General features: G+C 46.4%; 1 protein-coding gene across 1 annotated transcript in view; it reads right to left on the bottom strand.

Annotated features, from left to right (window-relative positions):
* The window catches only part of IGF2R (insulin like growth factor 2 receptor), a 102,245-nt gene that overhangs the window by 79,179 nt on the left and 9,334 nt on the right, over positions 1-13,732 (bottom strand). Inside the window, exon 2 of the mRNA XM_040238927.1 lies at positions 4,120-4,259. Coding sequence (XP_040094861.1) covers positions 4,120-4,259 — 140 coding nt within the window. The remainder of the gene's footprint in view (positions 1-4,119; positions 4,260-13,732) is intronic.

Raw genomic sequence — 13,732 nt, 5'->3', positions numbered from 1 at the left:
TATCCCATGGTTAGGCTGTTTCGGCACATTCGCTACAATTTTCAATGCTATGAGGAATTTTTTTTGTACAAAAGTCTATGTACAAAAGACGTTACAGGAATCTAAGTTTTTAAATGCAACAGATAATTCTAGACTATCAGGAGAGACTCTAAATGAGATAAAAATATGAGTTACACCTAGAAGGCAACCAGGTATCATCTTATATATCTAACAGAATTATATCATTTTTGAAAATGAAAGGTACAAGGCACAAGAAGAAATGGTATTTTCACATGTTAAGAGACATGAGAGTCAATCTAGTGATCAACTGGATTGCTGTTGTAGATTTCTGTGAATGCACACAGGAATCATTAAGTATAACCTTAAGTTAGGAGTTAGTCTGCTTAGAGCAAATGAAGTCACATGACCAGCAACTGCAACTGAGTTTCACACTTTGTCCTACCCCCAGGTCACCTGTAAGAAGCCAGTCAGAATCAGGATTTCTTGGTGGTGAGCAACCTCACTTAACAGTGGGTCTGTTACCTTGATGAAAGGGGCTATAATAGCCTTCATGAAGTGGATACATAATTTTCAACCTCCAGAAAGATTAATTAAATGAAAATCATGGTATTAATATTAAAGCTGTTAGGAGGAATGTGAACATATTCAGTACTTTTATATACTTGTGATGTTTAATGTTACAACTAATTCAGAGGTTATAAACTAAGCAACTGATTCAGAACTGTGACAATATGAGAACAGCTAAGAGAATTTCAGATTTACCATATTTCTACATTTAAACTATTAAATTTATAAGAATTACTGTTAATCCTTAAACTTTTATCGTCAGATCAGATTATCTAATGTACTTTAAACAGAAATCAAATGTATAAAATGCATAAATCATTGTAAAATGTGATGAAAATGATTCAACTAGGTTGTAAATGGAACAAAATGGTTGTTCACTGACCCCATAAAAATGATTGCTAAACTCTGCTAGATTTATATATGTAACAATATCACTGGCCTAAGGAAGAACTAATACAGGATTTTTTTAATCAAAAATAATGTAGTATTATTTAGACCAAAGTTGAGGTTTTAATATTTGTTTGTAAGTACAAAAACTGCCCTATGGGCACTATAAAACTCACATCAACAGTTATCTTCCCACAAGGGTTAGAGACAACCATCTTCCTATAGTCATATACGAATGTGCCCGTTTCTAGGCTCCCTGCCAGCATTCCATGATTCAACCATTTAAATTTCTGCCAATGTGACTGAAGGAAAACTAGATTTCATTATTGCTTTGATTTGCATTTATGCCTGGCTTACTAATGAAGCTGAATTGACCATCTGGATTTCTTCTTTTGTGAATTGCCTGTTCTTAGAGACTTTGCCATTTTGCTCCTGCATTGTTTTTCTTATCATTTATTAAGAGAAATTCCTACCTCCTTCAGATTATATTTCTATTTTACTAGGTTCCCCCCGCCAATGTTCTGTTGTCTTTTTACTTTTAATTAATCCATAATCTCTGTAACACAATACAAAGGAGATGTCTAATATTGTTTCCTAGGAGATACATAGCTTAATTATATCCAAATTTCAGGTTATACATTCAGTTCTCCTATGTGTTTGGATCTGTTGCTAAACTAGCTCTTCTTGTCTCTGATCTATTGGGAGCTCCAGTTTTTGCGGCCATTTTCCAAAATTCATGTTTGTCTCCCCTTTCTAGCAAACTGATGTTCGTTTCCAGCTGTCCTCTAAGAGCCAGGAGTTCAGGTTACCCATCGGAGTTCCCATATTAGTGCTATAACTGTCTGATGGGACGCTGTGATCGCAGAGCAAGAAGCCAAATAAGTCCATAGGCTCTGCAGCTGGCCTGTCAGCATTCAAATCCACAACCACACAACCTCTGGCGAGCTGCTTATCCATGTAGTGCTTCAGTTTTCTCCCTTCTAAAACAAGGGAAATGAGACCATCTACTTCAGAAGTTGATGAATGAATTAAATGAGGTACTTTTTACTTAGAAACAGAACACCTGGCATGTAAGTGCACTCCAAGTTTAGTGATTAGCTATAAAACTAAATTTATAAGAACAAATTTAGTTATTTCAACTGTATAACACACATGAGCAAAATGAGATCTGATTCAAGACGACCTGTGCTAATGTTAGCGTCGCTCTCACTCGCTCACACACGTGTGCTTTTGTGAGTTGAAGGGCAGGGCAACAACCGCCAGTGCTGAAAGCACACTCCATCTAGCATGCCATTCTCTCCCCCGGGGGCGGGGGGGTGGGGGGTGGGGGCTGAGGCCCCAGGAAAAGTATGTCATATGTGTCTGGGAGTAAAATGAGATTAGAAACAGCTGTTTTATATCAGTGTCAACCGGTAACAACTCATCTTTTTTAACTCTCCCTTTCAACCAACCTCTCCTAGTCCACCAGGCCCAGCTTTCTAAAAAACATTTTATCAGATCACCTCCCCCAATTACCGTCACAAAGAATTTATAACGGATCCACTGTCTGCCCCAGAAAATACCAACTCTCCTGCCTGACCTTTCAAAGCCTATCTAACTTGGTCATTCTCAAATTTTGTGCCAACTTCACAAATCCTCCTCCTAGTGACTTGCGTGTGTCTGGTACCCATCTATGTTACACTCTACTGCACCGCCACAAACTAGAAGCACACTTTCACTAGCCAAAAATACTATAGCCCGTATTATAATAAAATCAAGAGGAAAACTACTTTTCTTCTTCCTAAAAACCTAAGTAACACCGGCCAACAGGCCCACTTGGGGCCTCTCTCCCTGAGTTGTTCAAACTAAGAAACTGATGATCTCATTTGCACTTTTTTTTTTTTTAATTTGGCTGCCCTGGGTCTTAATTGTAGCATGCAAACTTGCCTCTTTGCCGAGGCACGCAGGCTCTAGTTCCCTGGCCAGGGGATCGAACCCAGGCCCCCTGCATTGGGAGTGAAGACCCTTAGCCACTGGACCACCAGGGAAGCCCCACACATTTTTTTAAGTATATCACAAAATAGTAAAATTTGGCCCTGCAGTTCAGAACGAGCTGGTGCTTTCTCAGATCTCTATCCTGGGCCCCAAATCCCTCTGACCACTGTTCCCAGTCTAGACTGTCTCCATGTCGGGGGAGAGGGAAGCCAGGCAGACTCTGGAGCTCGACCAGCAGACCTCCCAGACCTCGCTCTTCTTTTTCTAAACATTACTTTCTAAAAAGCCCTTTCAAGTGTGCTTAGGAATTTGCGTTCAAGATGACAGATGGCGCTACCAAAGGAACCCGCCCCTCCCAACTCCAAAGCCAAGTCTCCCTTTCCTGGCGCCACACAGTCACCAGTCACGTGCTGTGTCCACTGTGCCCCGACCCGCACCATCAGACCTCACCCCCGAAAAGGCCCAGGTCGCAGGTCACCACGGACACCCATGCCACCACCCCCAAGGATGACACCTCCTGCTCTCACATCCGCCCCACGTCTCTTTACACATCTGCCCCTTTCACGCTCCATGTAATGTGGCGGGGCCATCAACCACGTGGACCCATTAACCTCCCAAAGGAAAGGGGTCCCGACGAAAAAAATAACAACCAGAGCCACTGGGCAAATGAAATGAGCCCTAGGAAAGAGGTCTGTGCTTTTTCCTCTGGGAGGAAGCCCTTAGGACCATTTAATTTTTAGAGGGAGCCCAAAGCCAGGGACCATCTATGACCCCATGTGAATACAGACTGCCTGAGACTCAAACCACCACAGCAGAAAGCAGAAAGATACAAGTGGGAAGGGAGTTGGGCACCAGAGGAAATGAGGGTGAAAGAGGGAGAAAAGGAAAGACAGGGTTTAAGAAAAAACAGGAGAAGGCAGAGCCATATAGGAAACATCCTTCTGTAGCAATAAACACAGAGGAGCATCAATCTTCGTAACGACTGACTGCACCGCATCCGCTGGACGGGAGGAGCCTAACCCTGTCTCAGAGCAGACATTTACATTCTACCACTTTGAACTCCTGTAAAACGTAAAATATATATTATGGATCATAAGCTTATATAATTAAAGAGACAGCTTACATACATACAGTCATTTTTGCAAAATCAGGATCCCGCATGTGTAGTAAGCTAATGGCAGTTTTACTTACCCACAGAATGAAAGCTGTCTGTCTTCAAGTCATGCATACAAACAGCACTTGATGGTCCACACTGGGCAATACCCATATTTCCACAGATGTTGATTTTATACAGCATGTTATTTTTGGTATCCACTGCTTCCCATGTATAACTAGAAAGGAAGAAAAGCAATTTGTCACTGTCACTGATCTGCCAATAATTAAACTTCTCTCTAGTTTCATATTCAAGCCACATTCAAGCTTAAGACTACCATAACCTAGAAGATACACTTTCATTAGCCAAAAATACTAAAGTCAAACTATGTTAAGTTGAATAGAAGCCAGGGCAGAAACCACTAAATACCACCTCGATCTAGTTCAATCCGCCCTGAAGCAGCCTCAAGACTCCCTAAGCATTAAAATACTTAAAATTCTACTATTAATTTAAGAATACCAACTCAGATATTTAAGTAATTGCTCAAGAATTATGTTGAGTTTTAAGGCAGTGACCTTTCCAATCACCATGGAATGCTGCAAAGCCAAATGTTTGTTTTTAATTTTGTTTATCTTATTTAAAAACTAGTTACAGCACGTGAGATAGTTCTGGTTCTGGTTTTACGTTTAATAGTTCAAACCCAAAGTGACAAGATGAAGCTATGCCATCAGGCGACAGATCCAAAATCAGACAAAATTAACTTTTGGTTGATTCACTACATGAACTATTTTATATGCATTGAAACTCGCTATCTGTTCAAACCTCTGGCAAAGTAGACACTGAGTCCATGAACCGATCTGCATACTCGGGACAAAATACAGCTGACCCTCGCACAACATGGATTTGAACTGCACGGGTCCACTTATACAGGAATTTTTTTCATTAAGTACTATGCTGCCGTATACCAAACAAAACAAGCCATGGTTGCTGAATGCACAGATGCAGACTGTGGACGCAGGGGGTGAACTGTAAAGCTGGATGGGAACTTTCAACAGGGGTGGGGAGCGCGGGGTGGGGTGTCGCACTCCTAATACCCGCACTGTTCAAGGGTCAACTATAACGTTTGTCAGTTCTCTCATAACAAGGCTTCTCAATTCTCCACTCTTCCCAAGGAGAATGCTGTGTCAATTTTGTAAAACTTTCCTCAATAAGGGTAGATAGGAAACGAGAGTAAATTAAAAGTTCCTCACAAAATACAAAAGGTACATTAATGCAATGGTATTGTCGAAAGGACAGAAGATAAATCAGAATTCCTACCCTGGAATTGTGGAGGAACCAGGTGTGAGACCTTGAGGTTGCTAAGCCTGGAAACCACAAGTATGTGTCAGGAGCTTACCGTGGGCAGCACCAGCTTGATGGGAGAATACAGCCCCCATAGGACCAGTCCACTTATGGGGCTCCCCTTCCACTGGGTGTCAGAGCGCTGACTCGGCACAAACCCCAGGCAACACACCCTTCCTTGCCCACGGGCAGTCTCCCCAAGAGCCCCGTCCAGCAATGAGGAACCCCAACAGGAAGGTTACTGGCAGACAAGGAGCCAGGTGTACTCCTGAACCCAGATCTGGGGACCGATCAACGCCACCTGCCAGGAAACCAAGGACCTGGGCGCACGTCAGCGCTCGGGCAGGGCTGTGAATGCTCCGCTGGGAGTTCTGACCGCCACTGAACTGCAAGGACCTGAAAAACAGGCTGGAGCGCTTTGGCAAGAGCCAGCCTTGGGATGACACTGGACTCGGATGCAGTTACCGCTAAACTCAGCCCTCCTACCAGTAAGTAGCACCTTTTACCCCCCAAGTCCAGAGTTCCATGGCCCAAGAAAATGACCCAAGTAACACCAAGGCACCAGCAAGTCATCTATCCAGGCCTGTTGCTTTTGACCCTCATAACCTTTCTTCATTCGCTTTACAAGTAAGTCTTAAGTACTTAGTGAGGAGTACAAAAATGATCAAGCAATGATTATTCCAAAAACACCCTGTCCTCTTCGAGTGTATATTCCAGGGGAGGACAGGAAATAAACAGGTAAGCAAATACACAGGAGAATTCCACCTTCTAGCACAAAACAGTAACAAAGCAACAGAAATGTGATTGGAATCCAGAAGAGTAACTGATCTCAAACTCAGGCTGACTTGAATGACAAAATGAGCAACCCAGGGGAAGATGTGGTGGGAAGGATATTCCAGCAGACTGACTGGTCATTCCAAGGTCCTATGGCAGGAATAAACTTAGCACACGGATGGAAAGGAAGGAAGGGCCCTGTGGCTGGAGCGAGGTGGACAGAGAGAGCAGCAGATGAGATCCAGGAGATGGGAACACCTGGTCACACAGATTAAAGGAACTAGTTTTGATTTTGAACTTGAAGCAAAAACAGGCTGCTCAAAGATCCAGACTATGGATCTTTCCTTAAAATTGTCAGCTAGTGTTGTTATGTTCAGAGTATTAGTAGACTTTTCTATTAAATACAGTTAATTAAGGCAAATTGTGAATCTCTTACTCAGGGACCCTAAGTTTTTCCAGAATAGCAGACACCAAATTTAAATCACTGGCATCATTAAAGTGTTCCACAACATGAGAGCTGTGTGAAGGTATTTTAGAATGAGTGAACTGGTAGCAATCAGCTCTAAAGAAATGCACATGGTGACTGAAAACACTACGCTTTTCTTAAAACAGAAACCCACTGCCATTTTTGCAGAGGTGATAGTTAAATAAGGCAGATGTAAACAGCATGTGTGAGCAGAGCAGAAAAGAGAGAAGAGAGGGAAGTGGGGGGTGCTGTCCTGATGATGTGGCAATCAGAGTTCCTAGAAAGACACTGCCCGAGTCAATCGTATTTCTCTTCTCTACTTGTATTTCATATTTGCGTTCTGTCAAGATTAATCAAAATGATGAGTAGTCATGGGAGTAAGGGGGGGAGGGTGCTGTGAAAGTACTCGAGTGCTGGGTGTCTTCAAAGGTTCGACTGAGCCACCAACACAAGGCAGCAACTCACAAACCTAAACTGCAGCTCTTGGGTGAAGAGTCCTCAGTCAGCGCCTGAGAGGGTCCGATTCCAACAGACACGTGTCTGCTTTAAAACAGACACACACGCCCAACGCCTTGTATCATTAGGAGCTCAGGAATGATTGTTCAGTTGAAATCATCGATCTGAAAACTCACGAAGCATATTCCAAAACCTATAGCGTCAACTGCTGTGCCCCTTAGTTAAATTATCATCCTTAATAAACACGTTTTAAAGATGATTTCCCTAAATGTGAAAGTCAAATAAATATCCGTTAGCACTTGAGAGAACTATGCGTTTGGCACTAGATAATTCTAGCCTCCTTGCCAAGATTGAAAGGCAAACGACCAGAATGGCCGAGGCCGAAATCATTCTTTAAATTTATGCTGAAGTTTTAAAGCACTGTGATCGTATTTGAGAATGGCTTCAGAAACAATAAAAGCACATAGACTAAATAAAATTTAATGAAATGTTAGAGGAATAATAATATTTTGTCCAAAAGTTTTCCACTAGAAAATTCTCTACATGAGGTGAACACATACAGCCAAAATGAGGAAACACAACAGTAAGATTTATTTAAGAGCCAAGCAACTGAGACCATTCAGCTGAGATTCCCAGAAAAGTCTACATTCTACACTAAGCTTTTTGGGCTTACATAAATAAAGAGGGGGGGAGCTAACAGGAAAAAATGAGTCTAACATGTCAGACCAAAGAGAAAAATGAACTGTAATATTAAAATTTTAAACTTTTAGCAGGGAACAAACCATGGAAGAAAATATCTCCAAGTTGGGTGGAAATGTAGTCTTTATTCAGACAGACATACACACAAATGTTTGAAATATATTTGCTTTACAAGCATCGACTAGCATGCAGATAGTATAAAAGCCCAGTGGGCATCTTCACGAAACTCTTGACTCTCCTATCAGGCCAAGACTTCTAAGAGACACCACGGTTAAGCTGTCCCCCATCTCATCTGTGAGAAACAGGATGCCAGAAGACAGAGCAAGAGAACCCCAGGAAGTGTGTGGTCTTCGGAAAACAGCACCCAGAGGCCCTGCCCAGCACTCAGAGGCCCCGCCCACTTTGGAGTCTTACAATCAGTTCCAATTCTGCGAGGAGACAGCCTAACCTCAGTTAGCAGCGCTCTTCTGGACACAAAACCACCTGGACGAGAACCCTGGCTTCGAAAAGTAGCACACGCAAGCAAAATCCTTGCCATGCTACCTCTTTCTCCAGAGTATGAAACATCAGTAGCCAATGTCCCCCTCCCACTCTTGAAAACTCCCAAGTTCACTTCAAAGCAAACCTGGCAATCAGACACACGGGTCTGCACACAATGCCCTCCGGACCGCGTGGGCTGGCCCCAACCCTCCTGACATTTCCCACCACCCACTGCTAGATCTTACGTGCCTCGCATCCCCCACTGCCCCGTGACTCAGGACAGGAGTGTCCTCTGTCCCAGAATGATATAGTGACATATAAAAGGACAGAATCAACATATGCTGGCAGGCTGGGAAGGAAACCGGCCAGTGGAGCCCAGGTCCTGACGTCTGGACAGCAGGCCGCCCATGCACTGTACACGGTTACTCAACTCTCTCGAATTCCTCCACTTTAGAGCCAGACTCCATGGCTCAGAGACATGAAACCCCCTGTTCAACATCACACAGCTATGAAACGACAATGCCAGGCACTAGCCCAGGCCCATCCCAGCCTCAAGGGCAAATGCTCACAGTAAGATCAACTGCCTCATTTACCTGCAATTTTTTTTAAGTTTTTTTTAAACTTTTCAGAAGATATTTACTTTTAAGTACAACAGTGAAGCTAGCAAAGCATTCCAGGAGACTTCAGGAGTTTCAGTCTTGTCTCCATAGATGCCCCTGAAATGGCAGACCCCGAGTGCCGATTTCCAGAGTGAGTGAATGTACCTGAGCATGGCCCCTGGGGAGAAGCTGTTGGTGAAGACTTCTGTGAAGATCCAGGCCACCCCACATCATACTGATCAAAAAAGACACTTTTCTGAGCTCACTATTGGTTGCTCAGTTGTGTCCAGCTCTTTGCAGCCCCAGGGACTGTAGCCCCATGGACGGCAGCCCGCTAGGGACCTCTGTCCATGGGATTCTCCAAGCAGGAATACTAGAGAAGGTGGCCTTTCCCTTCTCCAGGGGATCTCAAACCTGGGTCTCAAACTGAATTCTGCGGCTGAGATAGGCCCTGGGGGTGGACGATTCATCTCATCAGATAAACTGAGGACACAGGCTGTGGTCCCTCGGTTCAAGAAAGCTTGAGACCATCTGCTCTTGACCGTGATCCCACGGCCTCTGCCGAAACCACCCTGGACGACAGCAGTCAGTCTGCATCTGTTCCGAGGCCCGGAGGTTCCATTTTAATCTCATTTGGTTTACATTTCATAATATCCTGAAAACTGCTGGCACACAACCAATTAGAAGATCACCAATTAGAAGGAAGCACACAACAAGCAGGCCGTCAACCAACCCGGAGACAGCAAGGTGTTCCTACCTTCCCAATACTGTCTCCGGCAAATGCCACACTGAGAGCCCAACCCGGTCAAGATGGGACCAAATCAGGGGCAGCAAGGAAGAAGCCGATCTAACTGGCCATCACAACTGCCTGGAGATCAGAAAGGTTCACAAAAAGAAACAGAGCCATCTCTACTGAACATGGTGCCAACGTCCGTGCAAAAGAGAGAAAGCAAAAGAAAAAGCCAGATGGCTATAACTGGACAACTCCTCTCAGCTATTTGACACTGGTGTCTTAGGACACCTCTCCAGTGTTCTTGCCTGGAGAATCCCAGGGACGGGGGAGCCTGGTGGGCTGCTGTCTATGGGGTCGCACAGAGTCGGACACGACTGAAGCAACTTAGCAGCAGCAGCAAGCTTTCATATACATCATCACTGAATATCTGCAAAACTGTAACACTGCAAATACAATGTGGGGTTCTTTCTAATTCTTAAAACAGCTAACATCTAAACTGAAGTCTAGGACTTCCCTGATAATGCTGTGGATAAGAATTCGCCTGCCAAGGCAGGAGATGTGAGTTCGATCCCTAGTCCTGGAAGATTCCACGTGCTGAGGAGCAGCAACTACGCCCGTGAGCTGCAACTACCGAAGCCCCCACCTCTAGAGCCTGTGCTCGTCCACAAGAGAAGGCCCCGCAATGAGAAGCCCACGCACCGCAAGAAGAGCAGCCCCAGCTCACTGCAACTGGAGAAAACCCCACACAAAGCAACCAGGGCCCAGCAGAGCCAAAAATAGGTAAAAATTTTAAAAATAGATAAAACGAAGTACATACAGTTTAATTATAAAATGTTTGGAATGCCCAACACCTTAAAGAAAAAAAACAAATCTCAGAAAATTGAGTCCCTTCCTCTCCAACACAAAGCAGCTCCATGAACCTTCATTCTGTCCATATTCTTTAGAGATCTTAGTTCCCTCACTCCCACAAGTCCTGGGGTTATGGTAATAATGGTCATGTGGCCATGAAACATTTGATGACTGGCCTACAATCATCAGTATATAAAGCAGATTAGAGGTACAATGGAACCAGCAGTAAAACTAACAAGCAAGTGTGAATCTATAATTTGGTTTCCTTAAAAAAAAAAAAAAGTTGGTGGTATACAAGTAAATTCATATAACATGGTCACTGGCTAGAGGACTGTTTTTCTAAATCTAGAGTGAGCAGCCAATACCAAATCTGGGGGACGAGGGGAATGCAAAGTCTTTCCAACCTGAACAGCAAAAAAAAAAAAATTCTCTGCTTCTGGCCTACATCCAAGGGCTCTAACGAAACACTCAGGGAACATTTGGCTCACCACTGTCTCTTATCATTATCAGAGAGTTTCTCAGCTCATCCCTCCAGACCACCGACCCTTGAAAATCTGGAACGGTCTCCTAAAATAGCAAAGGGGGAGGATGGCGGGGAGAGGAGAGGGGTGGCAGGGGGAAAGGAAGAAGGGTTTCCAAAATGCACATTTGCAGCAGAAATGTCAAGAGCATAATGTAACCCCTGTTGTCAATAACTCTCTGCTTCTGACACGACGAGAGAAGAATCTGATTTGGCACGAGGAATATGCACCCTGATCTGCAGGCGCGGGGGGACACAAGAGTTTGATAGAGCATCGTGGCCAAAGCTTATATAGGAAGTACTTCACTTCCTATTCTAACAAACCCACAAAGCTGTGGATAAAGATACGAGGCCAGCAAAAAAAAAAAAAAGGCAAGGAAATGCCAGACATTAATCTCTGGTTTTCCCTGTAGTGACACAGGGTCTGGGAGCAGGAAGCCAGTGGTCTGGAGAGCGATCACGCTGGAGGAGAGACTCCGGTAGGATGAGCGTGGAGGCGCCAGGGGGTCGGCAGGCACGGCTCTAACGCCAACACCCTGAGGGTCCGGGAGAGGTCCTGAGAAGCCAAGGCAAGCCATGAAGTGCCAAGGGATGGGGAAGGAGCCCACACTCGTGGGCTTTGGGGGACACACTTAAGCACTCAGAGCCTCACCTGCCAGTCTCCAAGAGTCATCCAGCCCACAGCCACCACCAGGAAAACGAGACTGTAAACGTGGAGCTGTTGAGGGACTGTCACCTAAGCTCTCATCTGGACCAACAGCAGGACTCAAAGACGGGTTAAAAGCTGAGTTGGCCTGGTTAAGTCCTTTTGAGAGGACTGTGACCTCACAACACTGCCAGGAAGGGGGTGGGAGCCTGGTTTGGGGGCCAGCTCCACGGAGCTGATGAAGCTCAAGACAGAGAGTGGGGGGAGCTCAGAACACACACCTAGACACACGCACGCCAGCCACCTCCTGGGATCTCTCAGAACAGGACAGGCACTTGGGCCCACCCAAGCCTGCACCATGCAGCCCCCAGCTGCCACCAGAACAAAGGCTTGATGGATCAGAAACCTGTGGAAAAGGACAGACACGCTCTTCCTCAAGGGGCTTCCAGGAACCTGGAGGCCACGGCCCCCCGCACCCGAGGTCTGCCTCCAAGGGCCGGCCGCTGCGCCCACTGCTGCACTTGCCGCGTTTTTGCTCTCACCAACCCTACGGCCCCAGGACTCAGGCCAGGGTTTCAACCCTGCTCCACGAGGCCCCTTTTACAATTTAGGTGCTTTCTTACTTTGTTCCTCAAATGCAAAACGAAGGCTTGAATTACAGGCTGAACCTCCTCCTTAATCATCACATGGATGTCGGAATTCAACTGCCTTTAACGCCAGCCCACGGCATAGAGGTCAAACTTGAAGACTCAGTCCCCCCAGAGGCCATCACCAATGTCCCCCAAACCCTCAGGGACCCAGCACCCTGCCTTCGAAGCCTCTAGGACAGGAGAAAGGCTGCCTTCCTTTGTTTGGGGTGGCGGGGGCTGTGCCAGGCTCACTGCTGTGCAGACTCTTCTCCAGTTGCAGCGAGCAGGGCTTCCTCTTTGCTGTCCTGCAAAAGTTCTCTGCTTGCAGAGCACAGGTTTTAGGGCACTCACGCTTCAGGAGTTGCAGCTCCCGGGCTCCAGAGCACAGACTCAGTAGTGATGGGGGCATGAGCTTAGCTCCTCCTCGGCACATGGGATCAGCCTGCATCAGGGCTCAAACCCGTGTCTCCTGCCTTGGGAGGTGGATTCCTTACCACGGAGCCACCAGGGGAGCTCCCCACCTTCCTACTTTCCGGGCAGTCAGCTCAGCTGGTTAGTTCGGATGGTGATGGGGCCACTACCCAGGGTGAGTTCTTCACAAAGGCCAGCGAGGCTGCCGCAGAACAGTCTCTGCTTTGAAGATGCTGGGGTCACAGGACTCAGAAACCCTACCACCCGCTGCTGGCAACAGGAAGCACAGGGCCACATCAGTGTCACCTTCATGCCACCTGAAAGAACCGCGGCTCCACTGGCTCCCCACCCCCACCGTGCACTTCCACAGAATGACCCCCAGCACTGTCACAAGCTCCACCCACTCTCTCCAGGCGGCCCCTACTTCCCCACCCCCACCCCGAGAACGGCAGCTCCATCCTTTCAGCTCAGTCCCTCCCCCCCCACCCACCCCCCCACCCCACCCCACATCCAGTCCTAGGCAGAGTCCACCAGCTCCACCTTCAAAGTCCCCAGAATCGGACCACTCTGCACCACGTCCCTGGTCCAATCTGTTATAACCGCTTACCTGGTCCGGCAAAAATCCCCCTCGGGCCGTCCCTACCCGAGGTCACTCCTGGGCTCAAAATCCTCCCAGGATCCCGCCTCCCTCAGAATAAAATTGAGTCATTCTTCTTTTTTTTTTAAATATTTTTTATTGAAATAGAGTTGATTTACAACATTGTGCCCATTTCTGTTGCACGGCAAAGGGATTCAGTTAAACACACCTACACAATCTCTTCCAGAGTCACTCTTGATGGCCTACGGGACGTGGCCCCAGCCAACCCTCTCCGGAAATTCCTGTCTCCCACCCTCTTTCTCGCTCTTGCTGCACGTCGGCCCCGCTGCCACTTCCCAGCCGTGTCAGCCAGCATCCCAGCTGGAACACTTGATAACGTGATCCCTCTGCCTAGCACACCCTTCCCCGGGTCAGATGCGCAGGTGACCCCCTCGCTTCCTAAAAAAAAGCAAAAGCTCTCCCCCTACAGACAGGCCTGCGGACCCAGCACCCTCCATACAACAGCCCCGC

This window comes from Oryx dammah, unplaced genomic scaffold (assembly GCF_014754425.2).
Source record: "Oryx dammah isolate SB20612 unplaced genomic scaffold, SCBI_Odam_1.1 HiC_scaffold_4, whole genome shotgun sequence".
In the NCBI taxonomy this organism is placed as follows: domain Eukaryota; kingdom Metazoa; phylum Chordata; class Mammalia; order Artiodactyla; family Bovidae; genus Oryx; species Oryx dammah.
This window is presented reverse-complemented; position numbering and strand designations above follow the sequence as displayed.